The sequence below is a fragment of the Balaenoptera acutorostrata genome, chromosome 16, assembly GCF_949987535.1.
Source record: "Balaenoptera acutorostrata chromosome 16, mBalAcu1.1, whole genome shotgun sequence".
Classification (NCBI taxonomy): Eukaryota; Metazoa; Chordata; class Mammalia; order Artiodactyla; family Balaenopteridae; genus Balaenoptera; species Balaenoptera acutorostrata.
Window position 1 is genome coordinate 50,799,622 of NC_080079.1, and position 24,519 is coordinate 50,824,140.

Genomic DNA, 24,519 nt, shown 5'->3' on the forward strand with positions numbered 1-24,519 from the left:
AAGGGATGTAAAGGGTTGGTCATCTGGCCCCACTTTGTCCCTCCTGCCTCTTTTCAGAAAGTCAGAACCCCAAGCAAATAACATACTGCGCAAATGAAGCAGGTGTCGTGCCAGGTATGCCCCAGGGCTTCGATAAACTTGTCACCGGCCTCCACGGGGAAATCACAACCGTGACACTTGGTGCTGAACAGATTGATGTAGTCTGAAATGAAAGGCAGAGTAAGGACCAGGCATCCAGGCAGGCTGGGAGGAGTGTCCCAGCCACATCAACCCAATGCCAGAACAACCCCCCAAATCACTGGGCTGGGGGCAGTGGATGAAACCTAATTGGTTACTTGTCATCTTGCAGACAGAATACTCAGTTACATGATTGGTTTTTTCCTTTTCCAATAATTTGCACTGGTGTGGTGCAGATTCAGGCTTAGTCACCACCCTGTGCTGGTTTGATCTGCAAACACTTTCTGGAACTGTCATTAACTTTCTGCAGGGTGATTTTCTCCTCTTCTCTGTCACCTCTTATGGCCCAAACAGACCAATCCCAAAAAAGAAAAAAAAAACCCTATTTCCCAGCAGCTCTGCTTATTTTGGAAGAGTGAGAGCCTTTAACATTTTTTAGAGTTATAGCATGTTCTTGGCTTGGTCATTCTTCTGTCATTGGGCATCTGTGTTGATAATAAATTATCACTACTAGAAACAATACCTGAGCTACTTTGTTGGGACATGTTCCCCTCCCCCAGCCAAAGAGATAATAATACCAAATACTATTTACATAATGCTTTACAGTTTACCAAGCTTCCTCACAGAGATTGTATTATTTGCTAGTATCTCAATGTCAAGGTCTATGTATTAGTTTTCTTTGTACTCCCAGCACAGTGCCTGGCACACAAGTCAGTACCCAACACATATGTCAAATGAATGAGTGAATGGATGAATCACTGAATCAATAAATTAATGAATAAACTTAATCTTGGTGAAATTGTTTTTGTTTTGTTTTGCGGATGAGGCTGGAAGAGGTGAAGGGCCTACCCAGAGCCACACAGGTGAGACAGCGGGCCAGGCCTGTGCTTCTCAGCCCCAGTTGTCCGGGCCTGGTAGTGGGCAGCACTCCCATTGCACTCACTGTAGAACTCTCCCAGATTCTTCTAGAAGAATCTTGATGCCTTTTACAAAGCCTTCATTACCCTAGAAGTGTACTTGTCTCTCCACAGCTCTGCCACAGTTGGCTTTTTCTTACAGAGGTTTTCTGCTCAGATCTCCTTGTGGACAGTATGCCTAGTCACTGTCTCAGGCCACCTGCTGAGAGTCAACGTGCAGTGGGGGCTATGAACTTAGGTTCTGAAGAAAGAAAGACCTGGGCTCAAATCCCATCTCTATCCAGGAATTGTTAAAATCTGGGACAAGTCACCTAACTTCTCAGTGCCTCAACTTTCTCATCTATATAATGGGAATAACTATACTACCTAACTCATGGGGCTGTTATTCAGTTATCTATTTGCCATGGAGCTTTTTAGATAAGTTATATCTCTTGCATATTTTTTCCAATGTATGGTTTCCCCTTTGGGGTTTAATTATAGTTTGTCGTGCAAATGCTCTTATATACATCACAGTCCATCAATCTTGTTTCTGACAAAATATTTCATTTCTTCAGTGGGCAAAAATCTATTGCCTCACCAGAGCTAGGAAAACATCATTCTGCTTCCTTTAGAGAATTATGGCAGGTTTATGGTTCACTCTGTGCTCTGTAGGAACTTACTAGTGTGGGGTGAGAAGCAGGGTTATAGGCTAACCGATCTCCACTCGAGGGCAAGCCCTGCACCCCACTTCTGAATTCTCTCTCATTCTGCCCAGTTGGTCTCCAGATGCCCTGGATTCTCTCCTCCATCTTCATGCCACTGTATGAACTGGGTCCTGGGCTTGGAAAACCCTTCCCACTTCGTCTACCTGAATCTCTGCAATCCTTTGGGCTGCCGTCCTTCTGGGAAGACCGCATCCCCATCCCACCCAAGAGAGATGAGACAGCATTCCTGAGGGCTTTTCCTGGGCTTCTCTCCCTCCCCATTCATTCATTCATCCATCTATCTATTCATGATCTCTTAACTGTCCATTTATGTGCCAGCATATCAGACATTGATGGGTCTGCTTGAGGTTTTTCAGGGCAGAGTCCTCTGCTCTATGCTTAGCGCCCTTCACAGGAACTGGCACACATTTGATGGATAAATGATGAGTGAACAAACAAAGATATGTTTCAAAAAATCTTGTTAAATAGTGATTCCTTCTCCTGTTGTGCAGCCTATGTTTTTTCACAGATTAAGCTCTTTCAATGGCTCAAATTTATTTCTGGAATGTCTAGTCCTGCCTACTGATTAATTTTTTTGTTTTAAACTTGATTTTGTACTATCTGGAAAATTGCCACTTTGTTTCAGAATTTGGTATCACAGGTGTGACCCTAGTACATTTTAAAAAATTAATTAAATTAATTTATTTATTGGCCGCACCCCACGGCCTGTGGGATCTTAGTTCCCCAACCAGGGATTGAAGCCACGCCCCCTGCATTGGAAGCGCAGAGTCTTAACCACTGGACTGCCAGGGAAGTCCCCTAATACAGTTTTTTAAAAAGCTGGTATTTTCCTCATTTATTCTACAAAAGGGGAATATAATTGGTATTAAATAAAGTTAGTGCATGGGCCTTTCCAGGAAAATAATCTAGTTTCTCATTTATGTATTCCTTCCTTTATTTCTCCTATTAGGTCTTTATAATTTTCTTTGGGACTGGAGGGAGAGGGGAAAAGGGGAGTTCTTTAATTGGTATAGAGCTCCATATTTGCAAGATGAAAAAATTCTGGAGATCTGTTTCAGATCAATCAACAGTGTGAATATACTTAACATTACTGTACTGTACACTTAAAAATGGTTAGGATGGATACATGTATATGTATGGCTGAGTCCCTTTGCTGTGCACCTGAAACTATCACAACATTGTTAATCGGCGATACTCCAATATAAAATAAAAAGTGAAAAGCCAAAAAAAAAAAAAAACGGTTAGGATGGTAAATTTTATATGTGTATTTTTTCCCCCACGATAATTAAAAAAAAATGACAAGGTCAGAACCAAACACAGTGTCCCATGGTACGGGGACAGGCTGACTCTGATATTTTATCTCTAGGGCAGGTTAACCAACAGGCTTGACTTTACCTCACTATTGGCTCATCTAGCTCTCCTTTCTTTACTTTGTTTATAAGAATATCACCCTTTATCACATTCAACAAGCATATTAAATTTCTAATGCTCTTTCTAAAGTAAAAATTAAATTGTGTTATTTCTTTACTTAAAACATCACAGTGACTCCCATTGCCTAAGGAAGTGGTTTCAAACTGTGCTCCTTGGAGAGCTGTGGGTCTCCCAGAGCCATTACAGAGCTGTGCACCCATTATCTCAGTTAATCCTCACAACAGCCTCTGAGAGTTAAGTGAAGAAGGAGAGACTCAGAAAGGGCAAGCATCTTGTCCATGGTCACACAGCCTGGAAGTGGCCCCTGCAGGCCTTCAGTCAGGGTCTCTCAGTGTGCCTAAGGCTGAGGCTAAACCTGCTTCCTTGCTGTCTTTTCTTAACAGTAGATCATCCCTTTCCTGGGTCTTCTTAATCAGAACATCATTTTTGAAAATCTTTTGGTGGGGGGGTTGCTAGGGAGAGGAGCACTGGTAATAGTGTTAATCTATCATTCTTTCACAAGCCTCACGCATAAATTGTGGCTTATCGCACATTATGAAAGTTATAATGCTTTTAGGTGACTAATAATAGCAATTTGTATTGGTACCACAGCACTTTTATTAATTACCAATCATCACCATTTCCTCCTAAGAAGGGAAAAGACAGGTGTTATCTTCTCCCTTTTACCGATATGGACTCTGAGGCCAGAATGACTGAGTGACTTACTTAAAGTCATTCAGTGAGCCTCAGAGCTGGAAAGAGAATTCACCAGTACCTCAGAACCCAAGAAGTTTCTTTTATAATTTATTGTCAGGGGAAAAAAAGTTTTATGTTTTCCTTTTCCCCTTGAAGAACTGGAATGTTTTCTCCTTTCTGGTTTTAAAGTAAACTAACTTACTGTGTTTCTCTTTTTGCTCTCACATTTGCTACCCAGTCAGTGCAGCTCTGTTATTCTTCATAATCAGCATGTTTCCTTTTCCCTCTTCTACTTGGTGCTGATTTGCTAGTTCTATTGTCTTAACTTTCATGTTTTTGTTACCTTTGTTGGAACCTGCCTCAAATCCTTACCTGAAAGAGGCAGGCTATGAATAAACGAGCGTGTGAATGTGTGAGTGACTGAATGGCTAGTTAGCCAGGATGCCCAACTCTAACAGATGGCTTTGTCTTCAGAATTTACCATAATTGACTCCAAGTTATAAGATAACACATAGTGTATGGGGAGAACAGAGAAACTCCGAATTCAGACAGGGAGTTGGCTGGACTCTGAAGGAACATCAAAGTCTGGTAAACATCACAGGAGCTGGGAGGGGACCTGCATGTACTTGACGAGTTCCGAAGTTTCTTTGGTTTAATCCTCACCACAACTCTGGGAGGCAGATGTTGATCTCCCCCTTTTACAGATGGGGAGAGTGAGGCTCAGAGAAGTTTAGTAACTCAATCAGGGTTACAAAGCCAGCCTGAAACAGAGTCTGGAACAGAACCTAGGACAAAGGCCAGAGCCAAAGCTTTTTCAGACTAGACCTTGTGGTCTTCAAATCAAAATCATCTGAAAGGTTTCCCAAGCGGTCACAAGATGCCGACTTGTGGTCCACATATTTGGTGCAGGGAAAACAGCACAGATTGAATGTGTGTGAAAGGGAACTCCTACCCCTTTCTCCCAGACTGTGGGGCCTCCCCACAGCACAGAGGTCCTACCTTTCTCACAGTAGGGCTCCCCATCTTCCATGTGGAAGAGGCTGTTCCCGAAGGGCTTCTTGCAGGCTGCACAGACAAAGCAGGTGGTGTGCCACGTCTGTCTCAAGGCATGCATCACTTCCTGGGGAAAAGAGCCTCAGCTCAGGACAGAAAGGTCCAGGAGGGAGAAGAAGGCAGGCTTAACTTCCACACCAGCCCCGGGCACTGCCGGAGCATCCCATCAGGGAGCAGGGCAGGAGAGCCCAGGAAGCGGGCCTCGGACACACCGAGGAAGGCTAGGGGCGGCAGAGGAGAGGCTCCTACTCATGCAGCACTTGCTGGGTGCCAGGTTCTGTGTGCGCTTCCATAAGCTGTGATGCTTCACCCTCCCACCCAACCTGGGAGGGAAGTACTACGTGTTACCACCATTTTACCAAAGGGGCATAGAGGGTCAAAGCCACATGCAGGTGCACGGTGAGGTCAGGCTATGAAGCAGTAACTTGCTTTGCAGAAGCTCTGCCACCACTTCAAGCTGTGTGGCCAGGGATGTGGCCCACGGATCTCTCGCTTCAAGTTCATTTACTCCCTAGTTCACTGGTGGCAAACCAACTCCCTTCTAGGATAGAAATGGAGTTGTTCTTGCTCTGTTAGCACAGCAACTTCTTAGCTTCCAAATAGGACCCCACAACCTTGCAGAGGAGGAAAGATTGGTTGGAAAAGAGACAAGGGTCAGAGGAGAGGAATGCGGCCCACTTACCCCCATGATTTTGGTGTTGCACTTGGCACAGACTGGAGCAAAGAACTGCTCATAACACCGCTCACAGTAAACGTTGTTCTGCTCCTCCACAAAGCACACATCTGCCAGGGAGGTCTTGCAGTAGGCACAGTTGAACTCTTCTGGGTGCCAGGAGCGGCCCATGGCTACCAGAAAGGGGCCCCTGGGGAAGCAGAGAATAGTACCTCCTCTAAGGCAGCCCGCAAAGCTTAAGACCAGATATTTCAAAACGCTCAACAATATTCACACTTTGATCCTATAACGCTGACTTCTGTGACTGTTCTAATGAAATAACAGGAAATTCAGATAAAGCTCCATGCAAAAAGATGTTGTTTCATCACTTGCAACAAACAGAGATGGGGAAGCAACTCGAACATCCACTAGCAGGGGACTGGGTAGGTATATTATAGAGTATCCATTAGGTTGACTACTGATAATTGTAGTAAGAAGAGCAATGATGATGGTGCTAATGGCTAGCATTTATTAAGTGCTTACTCTGTGCCAGGTACCATTCAAGAAGAAATTTGCATTTATTAACGTGTTTAATTCTCACAACAATCCTATGAAGCAGGTACTATTATGATACCCATTTTCAGATAAGGAAACTGAGGTACAGGGATGTTAAGTAAGTTGTTCAAGGCTATAGGGCTAGTATGGTAGACCCAGGACACAAACCTGGCTCCAGATTAGTAGTCAGACAGTGGGCCTGAAGAAACGCTTTATGTTTTAATTTTTACTTTTCTGAATTTTCTAATTCTTCTCTAATGAGTATATTTTTTCTAATGATACTTTATTTTAAAATAAAAGTGTATTTTTCATATACACAAGCTCACCCCCCACACACATATGCACATACTATAAACATATTATATTCAAACAAGTACCACCCATGATCCTTGGCCTCTAAGCATGAAATGACTTGTTTTCCTTTAGTGTGGCAGATGCCCACCAAAGCCCTGAGCAGCACGGGCTTGTCTGTGGACAGACCCAGGAGCACCTCTAAAGGAAGGAAAGCTGGGTCAAAACTAGCACCATCAGCCAGCTTGCAACAGGCCCAATAAATCTACCATCCAGACCTGCAATTCCCAGAACCCAGCCTTAGCCCACGGGAGCGGTGCTGGCACAGGCACCATGCTGGGAGCTTCACCCACTCACCTCGTGGAATCCTCCCAACTCCCCAGGGAAGTGGGTATCACACAGGTATGGAAGCTAAAGCTCAGAGAGGGTCAGACCAGATGGCAAGCCAGAGGGACCTGAGGCTGTCCTGCATGCGGTCTTCTCCCTACACCTGCCCTCCCGTCCCCCTCTCATCCCAGCACCCCAGCACAGGGGCACAGCTGGCCCTTACCGGATGATGTTGTTGCAGTGGCCACAGAGCGGAGTCCGGCTGCTGGCTGGGAAGCGCTCGGCCCTCTGGACAGTACCCCTGGCAAGGGGGGACACCTGGGGAGCCGGTGGCGGGTTGTACGCAGGGGCCCCTCGGGGCAGGCCTTGCTTGCTGACAGTGGTGGTGCTCTTGCCAGGGGCAAACTTCTGAGAGAAGCTGTCGTCTGTCACCCATGGGGGACGGCTGGCAGACTCCGCAGGGCCCCCGCTGTAGGGTGCAGGATTATAGCTTGGGGCTGGCGAGGGGGTATAGGCTGGTGCTGGGGAGGGGGAGTAGGCGGGGGCAGGGGAAGGGGTGTAGGCGGGGGCAGGGGAGGGGGTGTAGGGGGTTGGACTGTAATTGGCCCCTGGGGATGGGCTGTAGGTAGATGCAGGCACTGCAAGCCAAAAATACCCAAAGAAAAATGTGTCAGGAATTCATTCTCCCAGCTTCCCCCGCCCCCAGCCAGAGAACTGGAAAAGACAACTTTAATATTAGAGCAGCACAATTCCAGTTTTTACAGGAGACGCGTCCCTGAACTTCTTGATGGCCTCGATTTGAAGTTGCAGCAGAGAGCCAAGGGAGATAAAGAGCCCTCAGAGCAGAGCCCTCGGGAGCTTGGACAGGGCTGGGAAGGGACAGGGCTATAAATATCTGCAGCTGTGCGGGGTGCGGCTCTGCCAGGCCTTGGCTGCCAGAGGCCTGCAGGAGACAGGGACGGGGGCAGGGGTGGCCGGCCAGGCTCATATCTGGATCCCCTGGGCCAGGAAGAGGGTGGGAGTGGGTCAGCTTGGCCTTAACTGGAAGATGCCTTTGTTTGCACTCTGACCAGTGATTTGACATCTGAAATGCCTCAATCACAAGCTTTTGCTGGACCTGGACCTAGTCCAGCCTTTGGGACAAAGCAGATGACGGGACAGTTAGGTTTTCAGGTTCAGGTTTCAGGTTTAGCTACAATCGTTTTCTTGAAAAACAGCTTGGCTTGATTTGTACTGGGGGGAAATTCCATTTTGGTTTGATTTGGGTGGTGGGTCTTGAAGGCAGCATTCGGAGGGAAGCTGGGCAGAGATGCTGGGGTGACAGAGCCTAGGTGTAGCTGCTCCCTCAGCCTGTGGCTGCCTCTGGAGGACACATGCTCCCCCTCATCACTTTGGTGGAAACTGAGAGTATGTCTGAGTAACTGCGTGGAGGTTACCAAGGAAGCCAGAGTGCAGGATGAGAATGCACTGCCCCTCTTCTAGAACCCCCTCCTCCAGCCCACTGAGAGCTGAAAACTCTTTTAGGGCGGCAACACAAAGGAGCATAGCAGCTGCTCACCCAAAGCCCTCCGAGGCCTGGGCCCTCAAAACCCAGGTTTCTAAGTTTTGCTGCCTCCCATTGCAAAGCCAGCCGGGGCAGACCCAGCTGTGTCCGGCACACATGGTCTCACCAGCTTCCCCTCCTAGGGAGGGAGGTTCCAGAAGCCTCACCTCAGCTTACAGTCTGTTCCTCTGGAAAGAGGTCTCATTCCCCCTACCCCAGGAAGTGGGTCGGGGCAGCCTCCCTCCCCATTCCTGAGTCTGGCCTGGTGAATGGACTGTGCTGATAGATGCTGAGGCAGCCCCCATCAGGCTCCAGCCTGGAAAGGAAGGACATTCTCAGGGCTAAAGTTCCTGGTTTCTCCCCACCTGGTTCCCCTAGATTACCTTAGGTGGCCTGTGGCCTGCTGCTCCAACCCCATACCTTCTACTCCCAGGTGATTGGCCCTTCAGAGGTGGGTGACATGGAAACCCCCGTGTTGGGAATGGATAGGGACCAGGCCTGTGTTATTGAAAGCAGAAGGGGTAAAACCCTCTCCAGCCCTGCCCTAGAGCCATCCTGGGAGTGACGCTGGCTTCCAAAGGTAAAACTTTCTCCATAAGGAAATCTTCTTCCCACTTACTAAGAGGGTAGGCTAGGCACATAACAGGTCATCTGGGTTAATCCCTTTTACAGTTGAGGTCACTGAGGCTCAGACAGAGCTAGTAAGTGGCAGAGTGAATTTCCAAAACCATTCTTTCTATCACCCCAAGCTGCCTCTGTGAAAAACATGAGTCCAAGTTCCAGAAGATTTGGGTGCACCATGTTATGGAGGAGTACCTATCAACCTGGAGGAGGCTGCATGGTCTGGCATGTAGCACAGTCATCAAGAACCCTGGGTTCAGGTCCCAGCTCTACAACATCCTGGCTGTGTGTCCTTGGGCAAGTTCCTTAACGTCTCTAGGCCCAAATTTCCTCGTCTAAAAATGGCTATAATAATTCTCAGTATCTCACAGGGTTGTTATGAGGATGATGGGAGATAAGAACTCTAAAGGCTTAGCCTCGTACCTGGCACTGTGTATGTGTCATTAAATGTTAGTGAAGATGGTGAGGAGAGTGACTCCTGGGTCTCATGGTCCAGATGAACTGTCAGCTCATCTCACAGCTTGATGGTCACCTGAGGGATCCCACCCCAGGGAGACTGTGGGATGTAGGCGGTGGGAGATGTGACACCCCTGAAGTCAGTAACCTGGGACTGAGTCTAATCATCAGTGGTGGTAGGTATGACATCCCTGCCTGCCTCACAGGGTGGGAACCTACTGGAGTGACATGTTGCATGCACTAGTAAACCTGTGAAGCCCATACTTGAGGTGTTGTCTCCCTCCCTAACAAGCTTGCATAGCTCCCAAGTGCCTGGAACAGAGGGTCTCAAAATGCTAGAGCAGCTTCAGCCCTCTCTGAATAATGGGGTTCTGTGCAAGATCTTATTTCCTTTTTTTTTTTTGTAAAGTGGGGGGGATCTCTGATTAAGAATGAAAGCCCTAATCCTGTGTTATCCAATACATAGCCCTATGTGGCCATTAAGCACTTGAAATGTGGCTAGTCCAAATTGAAACACGCTATAAATATAAAATACACACCAATTCTTAAAGACATAGTACAAGAAAAGAAAGTAAAATATCTCACTAATAATCTTATATTGCCTGTTCATTGAAATGATATTTTGAATATACTGAGTTAAATAATATATATTAAAATTAATTTCACCTGCTTCCTTTTACTTTTTAAAAAGTGTGGCTACTAGAAAATGTATTGTTATTAGACAGTGCTGTCCTAATCAGAACAACGGTTACCAAGTACTGACTGCTTCCACATGCCAGGGCCTTTATGTGCACTATTTCATGTAATACTCGCTGCAGTCCAATGAGGCAGATAATATTTTCAAGTCCATTTTACAGAAGAGGAGTTGAGGCTTGGAGAATTTAAGAAACGCAGAGCTGAAACTCGCACTCAGGCAGCAGGTCTCAACTCCAGATTCCCTGCTTAACCACTCCCTAGGCAGCAAAACAAGCTTTAGCACACCCTTTCCAAATCGGGCCCTTGCCCACTTCCAGCTTCCCTCCAGCAATATTAACCCTATTCCCTTTGCCTGGCAGCCATTCTCTTCCCTCCTCGGAAGGCCTTCCAGACTCCATGATCCACCCCCCTTTTCTAAATCCCCACAACACGAAGTTCTCAGCAGGTCAGAGGCACCCGGCATCTGGACCCGGGTGGGCTGCTTCCTTGCTCAAGACTACACCCTCCCAGAGCTAGGGCCCTTCCCTTCTTCGAGGCACAGGCCGACAGCTTCCCTCAGCCATCAGGTCCCCGGTGAGGATGGGGGCGCGGGGAGCAGCTGCTTCCCAGTTCCCTTCCCTCTGTGCCCTTCAGCCTGGCTGGCCCCACCATCCCCGACGTGCCAGGAGAGAGACTTGATATCCCATCTGCGAGCCCTGGGCTGTTGCTATTTCTGCTTGACGGAATAAAGCCCGTCCAAATTAGAAGGTGATATTTCATCTCTAATTGGCAAGTTCAAAAGGCCCCTATCGCACTCGTTGGCTCGGGAATGTGCAATTAAACAAGGTGATTTCTGACTCACTCCAGGTCGGGCCCGGCTCCCCCGACTCCCGCGAGTAGGGGTGGGAGTGGGGGGCCCTCTGCCCACAGCCCTCTGCCCACGGCCCTCTCCCGGGCCCCAGGTGCTCCGGGGAGCGGCCGCCCACCCTCGGCGCAGGCGATAAGATCTGGGCTGCGAACGCCACCCTGGACCCGGAGGAGCCCTCGCGGGGAGCTGCAGCTCTGACGGCACGCGGGCTCCCCGCTCTCCCCGGGGCCGGGGTCGGCGGAGGAGAGGAGGGGAGGGCCCCGGGTCCACGATCCTCGTTTCTCCCCAGACCACCTGCCAGCCTCCCTGGGACCCCACCCTCAGGAGAGGGGGCAGAGGCAGGCCGGCTCAGGCGCGTGCCGCCCGGCTGCCTCCTTCCCTCCGGTCAGGAATGAGTTAACATCTGCAAGGCCTGGGAACTCAGCGGAGGCCCGCAGCTCCTGGGCTCCTGCAAGTCTCGCCCCGCCCCGGGCTCCAGTGCCGGAAGGAGGAGGAGACAGGCGCCAGGGGGGGCCCGGCGGTGCGCGCCCCCGGAGCCGTGCCGCCCCCTGGCGGGCCTGCAGAGGAGAGCCGGCGGCCCGGGCGGGGGCGCCGAAACCCGGGGCCCGCCCCGGAAGATGCCCAGAAGGACCTGCCTGGGAGCGGAGCCCGCACCCGGGCGGAAATACTCTCCCTGCGCCCCCTCCATCCGCCGCTGCTCCTCCAAACTCCTTATCACCCTCCCTCCTGTGCCCCCCATCTCCGCAGAACAGCTGCTTCCTCTACCTCCATCCGAGATTTTTCACCACAGCAGCCCGCTGCAAATTGCTTCCTAATACTGTGGACTTTTAACCTCAGAACTTTGTGTTCTTGCCTCTGAAGAGACAGAGAAGGGCACCTCCTGTGTGCCAAGCACTGTGCTGGGTGCTTCATTTCATCCCCAGAGCACCAGGTGTAAGTAATATGCCTATTTTTAAAACGAGGAAATACAGGCCTGGGAGATGAAGTACTTTGCCTTAGATAGCAAAGCGGAGCCTGGCACCGGAGTCTGATGCTAAAGCCACGACTACACACTCAGCACTAATGTCAGAGTATATTTTATAAAACAGAGGGCTGACTGTGGCTCCTCTGCCCTGCACATCAAGTCAACTCCCCCAAGCAAGGTGCTTCCTGCCTCAGTCCCTGTCTTATCTTCCCTTAAGTTCACCGAGCAGGGGCATGCAGGGGAAGGAGGGGTCTAAGCCAGCCTGAGAACCGCCCTGGAGCTCTGAGGAGAGGCCCAACTTTGCCTAGGAAAAGGGAAGACACAGGCTGAGCCCTCGTCCCCGCAGTGATGAGAATGGGGACCAGAGTGATGGAACAGACAGCCAGTGAGGCCAGCCACCGGGAGACCCTGTGTGGGCCACTCTCCCCCCTGTCACATGTGCTCTCCATGCCTCTAATTAGCCTGTCCCAGCTGAAGAAACCAAAGACCAGATAGGTGAGCAGTTTGCCCAGCATCACATTATACAGTAGGTCTGTTCAAAGCCCGTGGCATTTTTGTTACAGCTGCCTTGAGCCAGATCCAGACTCCTGGAGGAACAAGCCCCTCCCCTCTAAACCCTCTCTTCCTTACCTGGAGCCTGGAAATCCCCAGGCAGGAATGTCCTCTTTCCGAGAGCTGGGAGGCTCCATCCCTGCCTGGCACTGGCCACCTGTCTCCCCAGCGCCAGAGGCAGCTTCCATAGGATTCTGGCCCACAGTTGGAGGAAGGAAGGCTGAAACCTCATTAGCAGCGCCTCTATAACCACCATCCTTCAGGGGCATGTGGCTTTGGAGCTGAGCCCTGGAGCCCACGCCCAGCCTAGACAGCCTCCCTTCCCACTCTGCCTCTCACCTGGCTGGTAGACAGAAGGCCGGATGCTGGCAGTGGTGACAACCCGGGGCTTGGGTGCAGGGGCAGCTGGGGCCTCGCTGTATGTATGGGCGGCAGGTGCTGGAGAGGTGGCCACAGCGGGACTGTAGGCAGAGGCCTGGGGCCTGGAACCAAGGGGGGAAGAGTTAACAGCCAGAAGGACAGCCCCACCTGGGCCCTGGGGCCTGGGGCCACAGCAGGCTGGCTCCCAGATCTTGAAGGAGCCTCTCAGGAGGAAACCTGACAAAGATGTCCCTGGGGAGCTGCCAGAGGCTGTGAAGGAAAGACCATGGAGGTCTCAGGGGGAGGAAGCTGCTCCTTGGGTGCTGGGTCTTGGTGAGTCTGGTCAGAGCAGCAGAGGCACCTTGAGAAATACAGCCCATTGCTGGTGCCACCGCCTTAGGAGAGAGGGAGGAGAGGCACCAGCCAGATAGGAGGAGCAGTGAAAACACTTCAACCCCTGGGTAGAGACCGTGGAATGCTGGGGGCGGGGGGGGGGGGGGGAGGCTGGGGCAGGGAAGGGGGCAGAGGAAGGAGAGAGGGGAGATGGAGCTGTTCAGAGCTACCCTACTCCCTCCACCTCCCGACCTTTTGGGGGCACCTCATAGCCTCAGACCACCTGGCCTCCTCCCCCTCCCCCTTTCTATTGTTGCTGGAGGGAGCAGCAAAGTCTCAGGTTTCTGGGCAAGAATGCTCCGGGGAGGTCTCATGGGAGGCCAGGAGACACCCCCCCTGGCGCCCCAACACACATACATAGAGGCTCCTCTTCCATACAGGATTCCTGTTGCCCTCCTCCCAGTGGAATAGCTGCCAAGAAGCCTAAGCAGCCTTTTCCCACTTGTGACCCAGGGACCATGGGACCAAAGAGATGGAAAAACAAAAAAGTTCCAGTTCATTGCCCTCAGGAAATGCTGTGCTTGGCCTCTCCTCTTAGAGAACTAAAGGCTCCAAGAACTCCTACAGCTAAGCAGTCTGTTTAACTTTGTCTGATCCAGTGTTTCCCAGTTCCATTCGTCAGTGAATCCCCCCCTTTTTTTTTCATTTAAAACTAATGAAACCTTATAGAACATGTCCCTGGTCTCTCCCTGCATCTTTCACATCCTAACGGGGATGACATGACCACCCCCAGGGCAAATGGGGCACTGATGGGAGTGCTGGAGAAGTGAGCCCCTTAAAATATACTGACCCCTGCCCACCCATGGCTTCCTGCCTGCCTTCCACCTGTTGCTCATGGGCCAAGGGCCTGCCCATTTCTGCTGGGCAGAGTCACAGGATAAGGGAATACCTTCTTCACTAGGGCTCTGGGAGTGGGTTGCCCTGAGCTAAGAACCCACCGCCAGGCTCCTAAATAGATTCAGAAGGGTCTGTGGTGATGTCCCAGACAACTGGAGGTAGAATGAGTCTCAGAGAGCCAGTGTCCCAGACCTGGGGGCTTGCCATGCCAAGCTGCCGTGTTTCTGGCTGAATGAGGATATTGTCTCCCCTCCCTGGGCTTGCCCTTCTCTGACATACCCCTGTTAAGACCAGTGGACTAGGAGCCTCAATGGAAGAGAAAGAGGCCGTGTCCAAGAGGTGCCCAGCTTCCACTGTGGTAGGAGAAGGCCAGACTCTCCCACCAGTGGAGGATGTTTTCCCAGCATCCCAGGAGCTACAGGTCCTCTGTCAGAGACTGGTGTTGGGGCCACAAGCAGAGACTTAAGATACCCAGCAAGAATTCTGAGGCCACGTTGGGTGTCCATTTGTCTCCCATTGGCTCCCTCTAGCTCCATCCCAGCCTGTGTGCAAGGAGGGAAGGTAGCTGGGCCCAGAGCGTGGTCCCCTGGCCCCCTCTGCTCCAGCCTGATGCTGGGAGCCCTCCAGGTCCTTCTCCAACCTCCGCCCAGGCCTCACATCTCTTTGCAAGGCAAAGTAGAGGAAGGGTTTGTCCTGTTGAGGGAGTCCCGAGGGCCCCCAGACATGGAGGCCTGGAGCGGGTGCTGGAGCCTGCCCTTGAGCAGGGCTGGGGCCCCAGGGATGAGGCTAGACCATCCACAGGGCCGCAGCATCTAAAGCACCCCCTTCAGACTGGAGAGGCATCTTCTCACTAGACAGCAGGGATATATCTTATCCTCCTCAAGGTTTCTTCTTTGTGCAGGGAGCAAGGCCCTTACCTGAAGAGATTCTGGTGTGCAGAAGGGAAGCAGCTTGCTAAATGCCCCCAGGAAGCTGGGATATGAGGAGCCCTGGAAGCCTGGGCCAGGCTCACCCTTGATGCTTGAGTTGGGCTGGGGAAAGGCTGGGCTCAGCACCACCTGGGTCACTGTGGAGCCCGAGGGTAGGGGCGCAGCACACAGGCCACTTTGCCGACCCTTCATGGGCCTCAGGCTGCACCAGGGAACTATGCACCCTGACCTAGAGCCGTGTCTTTCCAGCAAAACCCTGGGAGGGGAGTGTGGCGACTGGGAAAGCTGGCTCTGACACCAAACACCAACTTGGCAGCTCCACACAGCCCAGAAAGAGCTGGGCCTGCCTGGCCTGTTACACTGCCTGGCGGCTCCAGAATGACCTGTCCAGCCCACCCCCTCTGCCTCCCCACACCCTTCTCAACACCCCCCTTCCCCGTCTTGGCTGAGTATCCATGAGGGCAGGCAGGAATGCAGTAACCTGCAATACTTGAGAGCATATCATGTGCTAGGTGTTTTATGTACACTTTTTCTATCCTGACCTTGTAAAACAGGCATTGCATTAATGCCTTAGCAGATGAGGAAACTGAGGTTCAGAGGAGTTACGTCACTTTCTGAAGGTTAGAGACAGTAAGTGGTAGAGCAGAGATGTAAATCCCACTCCACCAGGTGCCTCTGGAGTTAGCATGCTTCTCCATCAAAAGAAGGCAAGGTAGTGGCTAAATATCTGCCCAAATCTGACCCGCCTTCAGTGGGCTAACGCAGCCTCCTCCACGGAGGCCTCCTTGATTTCGTTTCTTTCTCTGTAATCCCAGCTCCAGGAACACAGACTTTCCACACAGTCTCCCTTTGTTATTTAACTTTGTATGTGTGTCTGTGACTTTCACCTTTCTCCCTAGAGCACGTGCCCCTGGGGCAGGGTGACACGTCCCAGTGCGCTTCCCTGAAATGCACCTCCAGTTTCCCCTTCACTCTCAGCACCAAGCGGTGCAGAGCCTTGGCGTCCCCAGGGCCCTGGGGTCCTAACCACTTTGGATGGGCCTTTCTGAGGGCCCAACACAGCTGCCAACAGATGGACCCGGGGGAGGCCTTTCCTGCCTCCCTTCCCTGCAGTCAGGGCTGGCACCTGTGGGCCAGTTACCTTGGACTGTCCTCACGGCTGGAGGCAGGGGCTGCGGCAGAGGCGGTGGCAGCATGGGCAGCGGCTGTGGCCAGCGGTGGCGAGGCTGCGCTGGGAGAGGCAGCAGCAGGCGGCTGGGCAGAAGCGGGCAGCAGTGGTGTGGTGGCCTGGCTGGTGCACACTGGAGCATGCTCAATAGGGGTGCTGATGAGGCGGACCGAGAAAGACAACAGGTCAAGGGCGCCCCTCTGCTGGGGGGCGGTGGCTGCAAGAGAGGCAGGCTGGGCGGAAGGTACCAGCCTTACTGCCAACAGAGCAGGATCTTCCAGAAGTCCTGTCCCCAGGCTCAGGGAAAGAAAACCCCCACCCAGGACCCCAAGAGGGAAGGGCTCAGACCACAGGGAGGATCACAGTAACATCAAAAATATTTTCAAGCCTAGTGAGATTCCCCTGCCTCCCATTTTTGTGTACTTCCTAATTTGTCTTTCTCAACGTGTATTATAAAAACAGTGTGGTCAAAAAGTAGTCTAAATTATCAACCAAGGTTTCTCCCCCATCCTGTTTTCCTTTCTTTCACCCTTCCTCATTTAGTCAGAGGCATGCTTTGCCTTTGAGAAGGGATGATATAATGAAAAAAGCGGAGGTAAGATATTTTGTTGTCAAAGGCTTAAGCTCTGAAGTTGTGACAGCCTGGGCTTTAGGCTGCGAAGCACTCAGGGCACTGATGATACATTTGGAAGATGGGTGAAAGCTACCATGCCAGACAGATCAAGGTCATCTGGACCAGAAAAGGGGCAACGAGGCGTGAGGGATTCAAGAAAAGAGGCAGCTGTGCCCGTTTTCTGGGCAAACCCTGGGGAAGTGGCAGGACCCCAGGGTCCCCTATGCCCAGGCCCATGGTGAAGGGGCAGGCAGGCCTGAGGCAGCCCAAAGACCTGTAGGCCATCCTGTGGCCTGGGGGTTGTAGACGGTTTCCCACACACCTGAGAGTGACACGGACGTGGCCCTGAGCGCCTACACATCTGAAAGTCCCTGTACATGGGAACATGAGAGGTGACTGCTCTGCCAGTGTGGACCAGTGTGACCAGACAGATGGAGATACCCCAGCAGATGCCAGCACAGGTAGACCATGATCAAGGACCAGGTGCCCAGACTCCCCACCCCACCCTCCTTGGCATTCTGCAAGCCCCTCTTCCCCAAAACCACCCCAGACAAGAGAAGCATCAGAGCCTGGGTCGATGAGATTAGATTTCAGCCACCTGTGAAATGAGGGAGGGAATAAAAATTAAATTATAGGAAAGCAAAGAAATGTACATGGGTTGTTGCAGCTTCTGGCTCAGTAGGTATGGGGTGGGGCTGAGAGTCTACATTTCTGACAAGCTCTCAGGTGATGGCGACAGGATACTGCAACTCCTATAGGTGGGAATGATTTTCCTTATGCTATGAAATTCAATTATTGACCTCCTACTATGTGCCAGGCCTATGTCTTTAATCCTCACAAAAACTCTCTGATGTGGGTATTATCAATTCTTTTTAATAGGTGAAGGAATGCAGACTGAGAGAATTGAATTGCTCGAGCTCCTAGAACTTATCAGTAGTGACAGCAGGCTCTGACTGAGGCATGTGGATTTGAAGCCTTACCTAGTACCTCAAGTGGTCCCTCATACAGGAACAAAGAACCTTCTTCCTGCAATCAGTCAAGTAGAATCTTTCCCCAACAAAAGGCTCTATTCTTATTTGAAATAATTAGAATAATCCTCTTCCCTCTCTGAGTGCTTACCATATGCCAGGCCTTGCACTAAACAGCTGTATAAGCGGCACCCCATTACTCCATTTGATCCTTTCAACCTCACTGGGCGATTGGTATCAAGATCCTCATTTTACAGATGAGGAACCTGAGGTCCAGAAAGATTGAATCTCTGCTAAAACATCACATTGCTACCAACTGGCAGAGATAGGCGTGATCCCTAACCACTATACCACTTCTCAGACTTTAACATGCAGGCGAATTGCCTGGGAATCTTGTTAAAATGCAGCTTCTGGCTCAGTAGGTATGGGGTGGGGCTGAGAGTCTACATTTCTGACAAGCTCTCAGGTGATGCTGGTCCGTGGACCACACTTTGAGTACCAAGGTACTACAAAGGTCTGTCCCAGGTAGGGATGCCAGGGGGCCATGAGCTATTTACCAAAGCATCACGACGTGATGTGCTCTCCTCCATCCAGTGAAGTGTATGGTAGAGAAAGGCATGAAACAGCATGAGAGGGTCAGGGAAGAAGAGGGCTGGAGAAGAGGCAAGGTTGAGTTGACTGCCTCAGGGGAGGGCGCACCATTCTTCTCTGTGACTGCATAGGAAGCATCCAGGGTGGACAAGGGCAGTGACCATGCCCTGTCCAGCCCTTTCCCAGCTTAGTGGTTCAGAAAGGAAGCCTTGGACAGCCCAGCTCTTAGGCCTGTGGTGGTACCCAGCCCTGGCCCTTCCATGAGGCCACTTCCTCACCCTTCATGAAAGAACCTGGCTTCTGGAAGCCATGCCTGTGAAGCGGCCGCCTCAGAGAAACAGCTGCAGGTCCTGATACCATACTGAACTGGCTGCTCAGACCCCCATGGTGTGGACACGTATGGCCTGGGAAGGCTCCGCCTGACAGAGGACAACCCTCTTCTTTATCTGTTTCTCCCTGACCCTGCCACATGCTTCCAGTGGGCTTCTGGGAATTGAGGACAGCAGTGATGAAAATACCCAGGCTGGGGAAAGTATTCTGCAGGGAAAATAGGAAATTGGCGTTGCCTGTCCCCTGTGCTCCAATCCCCTGTCAGACCAGCTTACCTGCGGCTCTCCCCAGGCATAGCTCCACGTGAACCCTGGATTCTGTGGGGTGAAGTTGGAGCTGGATGTGACCCTAGGAAAACTCATCATCTACCACAGGGCAGGACCAAGGACATGCACGTGAGCCTGCTGCTCGGGGTTCCGGCTGAGGGGCTTCCTATCTAGGGCCGCTGTCTGCAGACACCAAGCAACCAGGGCCTAGTGGAGGTAGGCGTGGCACTGAAGAGCATCCTGAAGGATCTTGGGTTCTTGTCCAGGTCAGCTCCTGCCTGAAGTTCCCTGAGCCCCCAGAAACCCCAAGGAGTGGGGCGTGGGTCTCAGAAAGCAAGCACTGCAGAAAACTTACTAGACCCTGGCTTCAGTCCTAAAGACAGTACCCGTTAGATCACCCCAGCCTGGTCTAGGACTCTATAGCTGCCTCCTGCCTTGGTCATAATTCACCTTAAACATCAAAGCAAAAACCAAACCAACCCAACTATATTAACTGCTGGTGGCTGCATGGGGAGGGTGTGGCCAAAGGAGAGACACAGCCTGGCTCCAGTCCCCTTTTCAGCCCGTCTCTCTACCCAGCTGGCATCAGGGTACAGTGTGCTAACCCTGTGCCCTGCTCTGTTGTGGTAGCCTTTGGTTGATGCTCTTATTGATGACAGTGGTACTATGTATGCAAAGGATAGGGATGGTGTTGATGGTGGTGGTGCTGGGCCTGGGGGTTTGTAGTCATTGGGCTCAGGCTGGAAATGTTGACGATGGTGGAGGTGCTGTGACTGATGGTTCTGGGTGCTGTTTGCCATAACTGGGGTGATGATGGAGAATGGAATATGAACATCTCTGTTGATTGGATGATGATAGAATGCCAGTCAAGTGGTTGGTGTTGAAATTGTTCATGCTGCCACCCGCCTATCTAGCATTCCACCTTGCAGCCTGATGACTATTGCTCAGGGCAGCCCTGACCATGTCACTTTGCAGCAGGGCTGTTGCACTGCATGACTCCAGGGGCCACACTGACACTGTAGTCTAGGTGATGACACCCCTCAAGAACTGTGCGGTCCACAATGATCCCCACAGGCTGTAGTGTGACTGGTGCCCTGCAGCTTTCACTAGTTCCACATTGTGTCAGAATACAGTCAAAATCCAGAGCCTGGCATTTCAGCTCCAGACCACTACTAACCATAACATCCTCTGCACGCCCTCCATTCCAGCCAAAATGATTAAGTCAGGGTTCTGGGACACTGACCCAGCACCTCTGCTCTGTCTGCTTAGAGTACCTGTGCAGCCTTCCATAACTGCACATGCCCCACACCTAACTGTTCCCGAAGATCAAACACACAGACCCCTTCTTCCAGGAAGCCTTCCCTGATCCTCCAGTCGGAGGAGCGCTCTCTGTCTCTGGACCTCACATGATCAGCCTTGCATTATGGTCAGCCACAATCACATCAGCTCTTTCTGATTCCTTCTGCACCTACAGCAGCTAGGCACAGTGCCTTGACTAATGCCCATGGACACGGAATGCTGAATGAGGACATCTCTCCCATTTACTCCAGAGGGCTTTACACAGACCCCTGGCCTGGGGCCACCCAAGGTGCTGCATGCAGCGGCCTGGGGTCACTGGGGAGGCACCAGGCAGACTGGAAAGCAAACAAGAGCCTTCCAGGGCTTCAATCAGGTGGATCCAAGAGGGCTCCGACAGGCCGGGGGGATGGGGACAGGGGATGGGGAGGCCACCAGCTCTGATGGATTGGCTCAGGTCCTCTGCCAGCCTTAGGACACCCACTACCTGGGACCTCTCTCTGTCTGGCAGCCCCTAAGCCCCAACCTACCCTTGGCCTTGGAAGTCCTCAATGAAAGGTCAGCTAAATATGAGTGTGCTCCAGGATGCCTAGATACAGGCAGAAGCACACACCCCCACCTCCCCAGTTGATCCCCTAGCCAGCCTGCCTCGCCTGGTCTTCGCCTTGGCCCTGCAGTCAAACTGCTAGAGGCAGGAAGAGACGGGAGGCCAAGGTGGAACAGGTTGGTGGGGGGCTTAGGGGAGCATCTCAAGGTGGTAGGCAGGACAGAACAGTCTCCCTGGCCAGCTCTTCTAGACGGGATTGCCAAGGTCGCCAGGGTGAGAAAGAGAGTCTGTGCCCAGGCAGTGGGGGTGGGCACGAGGCTCTGGCCCAGTCCAGCCCCAGGGGTGGTGAGGGAGCCCTGAGGGGTGGGCCTCAGCACCTGTCATTATTTGCCAAGTGCCGACAATCTCATGTTCTCAGCTTGTGGTTCCCCCAGTCAGGGGTGAGGCTGATGGGTAGACAGGTGGATGGGGAGGACATGAGCCTGCCAGCCCGGCCCTTCCCAAATGCTCAGGACCAGGACAAGGCCATAGGTGTGTGGAGGCCAGGAGCAAGGGCCTTCCCCTCCTTCCTGCCACCTGAGCAAGACTCCACCAGGCATACTTTCCAGCTCCTCTCCCCTGAGCCGGGGCCTAGCCCACGGGGGACCCCCAGCATTTCCCCTGTGAGCCGCTCCTTAGTTCAGGTGTGTCTCCCTCCTGGACCAGGGCTGAGCATGAGCAGTGCCTTCCTGGGACAGGGGCTTGTGGCACGCTTTCTGATGGGGAGGGAGGGATGGCTCGGCCTGCTGGCTGTGGCTGGGTATGGGAGGAGAGGCGGGGGCATTCAGACCCCGTTCCTCTGTCCACACACACGCTATCCCGAAGGAGGCTAAGGCTGCCCACCAGCCCGCAGAACAGATTCTCACCTGCCGTCCTCTCTGCCTGCGCCCTGCAGCCCTGGGCAGGGCCCTAGGGGCAGGAAAACAGTGGTGGGCAGAGCTCACCAGGTCCCAGCCCCGGCGGGCACTGCCCCTGCACCTCTTCTGTAGGTACTTATCCTCTGCCCGTCTCAGACCTGCCCCCTTTGGTGACATGCACACAGGCACAGCAGGACTGGGGCTGGTTTGGTTCATTTCAAATCCTCTTTATTTCAGAATGAGCATGCTTATATGTACAGGAGAGAGAACTAGGGAGCCAGCACACACAGCACAGAGAGGAGAACACTTGCTCCAATCTCACCACGGCCAGGAAGGGCCTCTGCCTCATCCACCCTGGGGCCTCCTCCTCCTCTACAGGGAGCCCTGTCCTGGGCTGCCTGGGCTCCAGAGGGCACAAGGGAGTGAGGGGGGCCGGGGAATTGGCCTCTTCTCAGGACCCTGATCTATGGGCAGCTTGTTCCAGGATGGCACTAGGCCAGGCTGCCTCTCCCAGGAGCTGAGGTTGGTGGGAAATGGACCAGTGACACATTCTGTTTCCCTTGGTTCTGGGGTGTTCTGCCAGCAAACCCCATCACATTCTCTCTGATCTACAGGAAGGTCCTGTACAGGGGAGCAGAGGCTTGGGCTATCTGGGGGGCCGTGAGGGTTGCACTGAAGGGTGGGGGTAGAGTGGATGCAGTGCTGCGTGGGGCTGGGCCTCGGCCATCAGCTCTAGGGTGGGCAGAGAGCACAACTGCTGCAGGTGACTAGCGAAGGTGCCCCCCAGCACAGCTATACATTCTCAAGCATCACCGTGTGGCTCACATGCCAGATCTGTGTAGGGGGAAGGAGGGAGGGGGTCCAGCCTGAGAGGGGTGAGGGGGCTCCAGACAGCTTTTTAGCTTTTAACATTAAGGATTTGGGCCGAAAGGCCATGGTGCCAGTTGCGCAATTTGGCAAAACGTGGGCTGTTACGTTCCGTTTCAAACCTTTCCCTGTGGCACAGAGAGAGAAACAGAGAGACAGAGACAGAAAGAGAGAAAGGAAGAAAGAAAGGGGTTAGGGGGTGTGTCCGCCATCACCCTGTCTGAGAGCTGGGGCAGAGGGCATGGGAGGGAGGAAGGGATTCAGCTTGGAGAGGCTTTGCCACCCAGGGGGTACTTTCCAGGGGGTCAGGCAGAGTCGCAAGGACCAGGATGGAGGGACTGATGTTCCCAACTTGAGTGAGCCATGGAGAAGGGGCCTGGCTAAAGAGCCTGAGGGCAGGCTGGGCAAATGGGGAGGGTCTCTGGGTTCTCCCTGGCCCACGTGGTTAGGGCTGGGCAGGGCTGCTTTGGCTGTCTCTCAGGACTGAACCCCATAGGCAGGTGAGCCTTGCATGGTCTCTGTCCCCTAGCTGGGCATCAAGAAGGAAGAACGCCTGTCCCCGTGATGAGGCTTGGTGAGCAGACCTGCCATCTCCCTGTGCTGCCCGTCTCTCCCAACCCTTTTCTGTCCCCAGAGAGAAGCCTTCAAACACCACTGACTGCCCCGCCCACCTAGGCCTGAGCATAGCCAGGCACACACGTGCAAACGCATACTCACAAGGCCGCTGGCACACATAATGAGGGCCAGGACTTCCCGCCAGCAGGGCCTCTGGGGCTCAGCCCACAGCCTGCTCAGCCGAGGGCATAGGACAAAGCCGGTAAGGAACGGCCAGAAATGTAGAAATGGAGGAGAGAGTGTGCCTGGGAAAGTCCAGGGCCGCAGATGCCAGAATCCTAGATCCTCCAGGCCAGAGGGGCCTCTAACATCCTCCAGAACAGAGGTGCAAATTGGTGGCCCAGGGGCCACATGTAGCCACAAACGCAGTGTGTTTAACCTGAACAGTGTTGAAAACTCATTTTAAAAATTAATTGCGGGCTTCCCTGGTGGCGCAGTGGTTGAGAGTCTGCCTGCCGGTGCAGGGGACACGGGTTCGAGCCCTGGTCTGGGAAGATCCCACATGCCGCAGAGCAACTGGGCCCGTGAGCCACAATTACTGAGCCTGCGCATCTGGAGCCTGTGCTCCGCAACAAGAGAGGCCGCGATGGTGAGAGGCCCGCGCACCGCGATGAAGAGTGGCCCCCACTTGCCGCAACTAGAGAAAGCCCTCGCACAGAAACGAAGACCCAACACAGCTATAAATAAATAAATAAATAAATAAAAATTTTAAAAAAATTAATTGCTATATCCAGATGATGGAATACTACTAAAAAGACATGAATGAACCATTGGTACACTCCAAAACTTGGATGAACCCCCAGAGAATTAGGCGGACTGAAAAAGCCCCCCAGGCTGTATGATTCCATTTGCATAACATCCTTGAAATGACAAAATTATAGAAACAGAGAACGGATAACAGGTTAGTGGTTGCTGTGGGTTAAGGACAGGGCGTGCGCAGTAGGGAGGTGGGTGTGGTATGAAAGGGCAACATGGGGGGATCCCGGGGTGATGGAAGTATTCTGCATTCGACTGTATCAGTGTCAACACCCTGGTAGGGATATATTGTACTATCGTTTTGCAAGACGCTACCATTGGAGGTAAAGGCTACATAGGATCTCTCTGTATTATTTCTTATAGCTACATGCCAATCTGCAATTGTCTCAAGATGAACAGTTTAACAAATGAATTGCCAGCATATAAAAATCAGGAAGATCGGCTTTAGGTCTTTAAAAGTCAGAGGATGGGGCAATGCTGGTCTTACATTTCTGTATGGTAACAATCCTGTGTCCCCACATGTACACCTGGCCACCTTCCCACATCTGTATTACCTGACAGACTCTCCCCTACACCTTAAGTCCTGCATATGGGTCTCTGAGTAAGATTCTGTTTGACAAGAGGGG

At 52.2% G+C, this 24,519-nt stretch overlaps 1 protein-coding gene across 8 annotated transcripts in view; it reads right to left on the reverse strand.

The window, feature by feature from the left end:
• Positions 1 to 24,519, reverse strand: part of LDB3 (LIM domain binding 3) — a 60,173-nt gene that overhangs the window by 8,536 nt on the left and 27,118 nt on the right. For 3 of the 8 annotated variants that reach the window (XM_057530733.1, XM_057530735.1, XM_057530734.1), the window contains 6 exons: positions 16,122 to 16,304; positions 12,801 to 12,943; positions 7,006 to 7,420; positions 5,640 to 5,820; positions 4,904 to 5,024; positions 87 to 202 (listed from right to left, as the gene is read on the reverse strand). In XM_057530733.1, the coding sequence (XP_057386716.1) occupies positions 87 to 202; positions 4,904 to 5,024; positions 5,640 to 5,820; positions 7,006 to 7,420; positions 12,801 to 12,943; positions 16,122 to 16,304 (1,159 nt within the window). Of the gene's footprint in view, positions 1 to 86; positions 203 to 4,903; positions 5,025 to 5,639; positions 5,821 to 7,005; positions 7,421 to 12,800; positions 12,944 to 16,121; positions 16,305 to 21,861; positions 22,651 to 24,519 lie in introns of those variants that run through there. The other 5 variants (XM_057530736.1, XM_057530738.1, XM_057530737.1 and 2 more) reach the window with 2 other exon arrangements.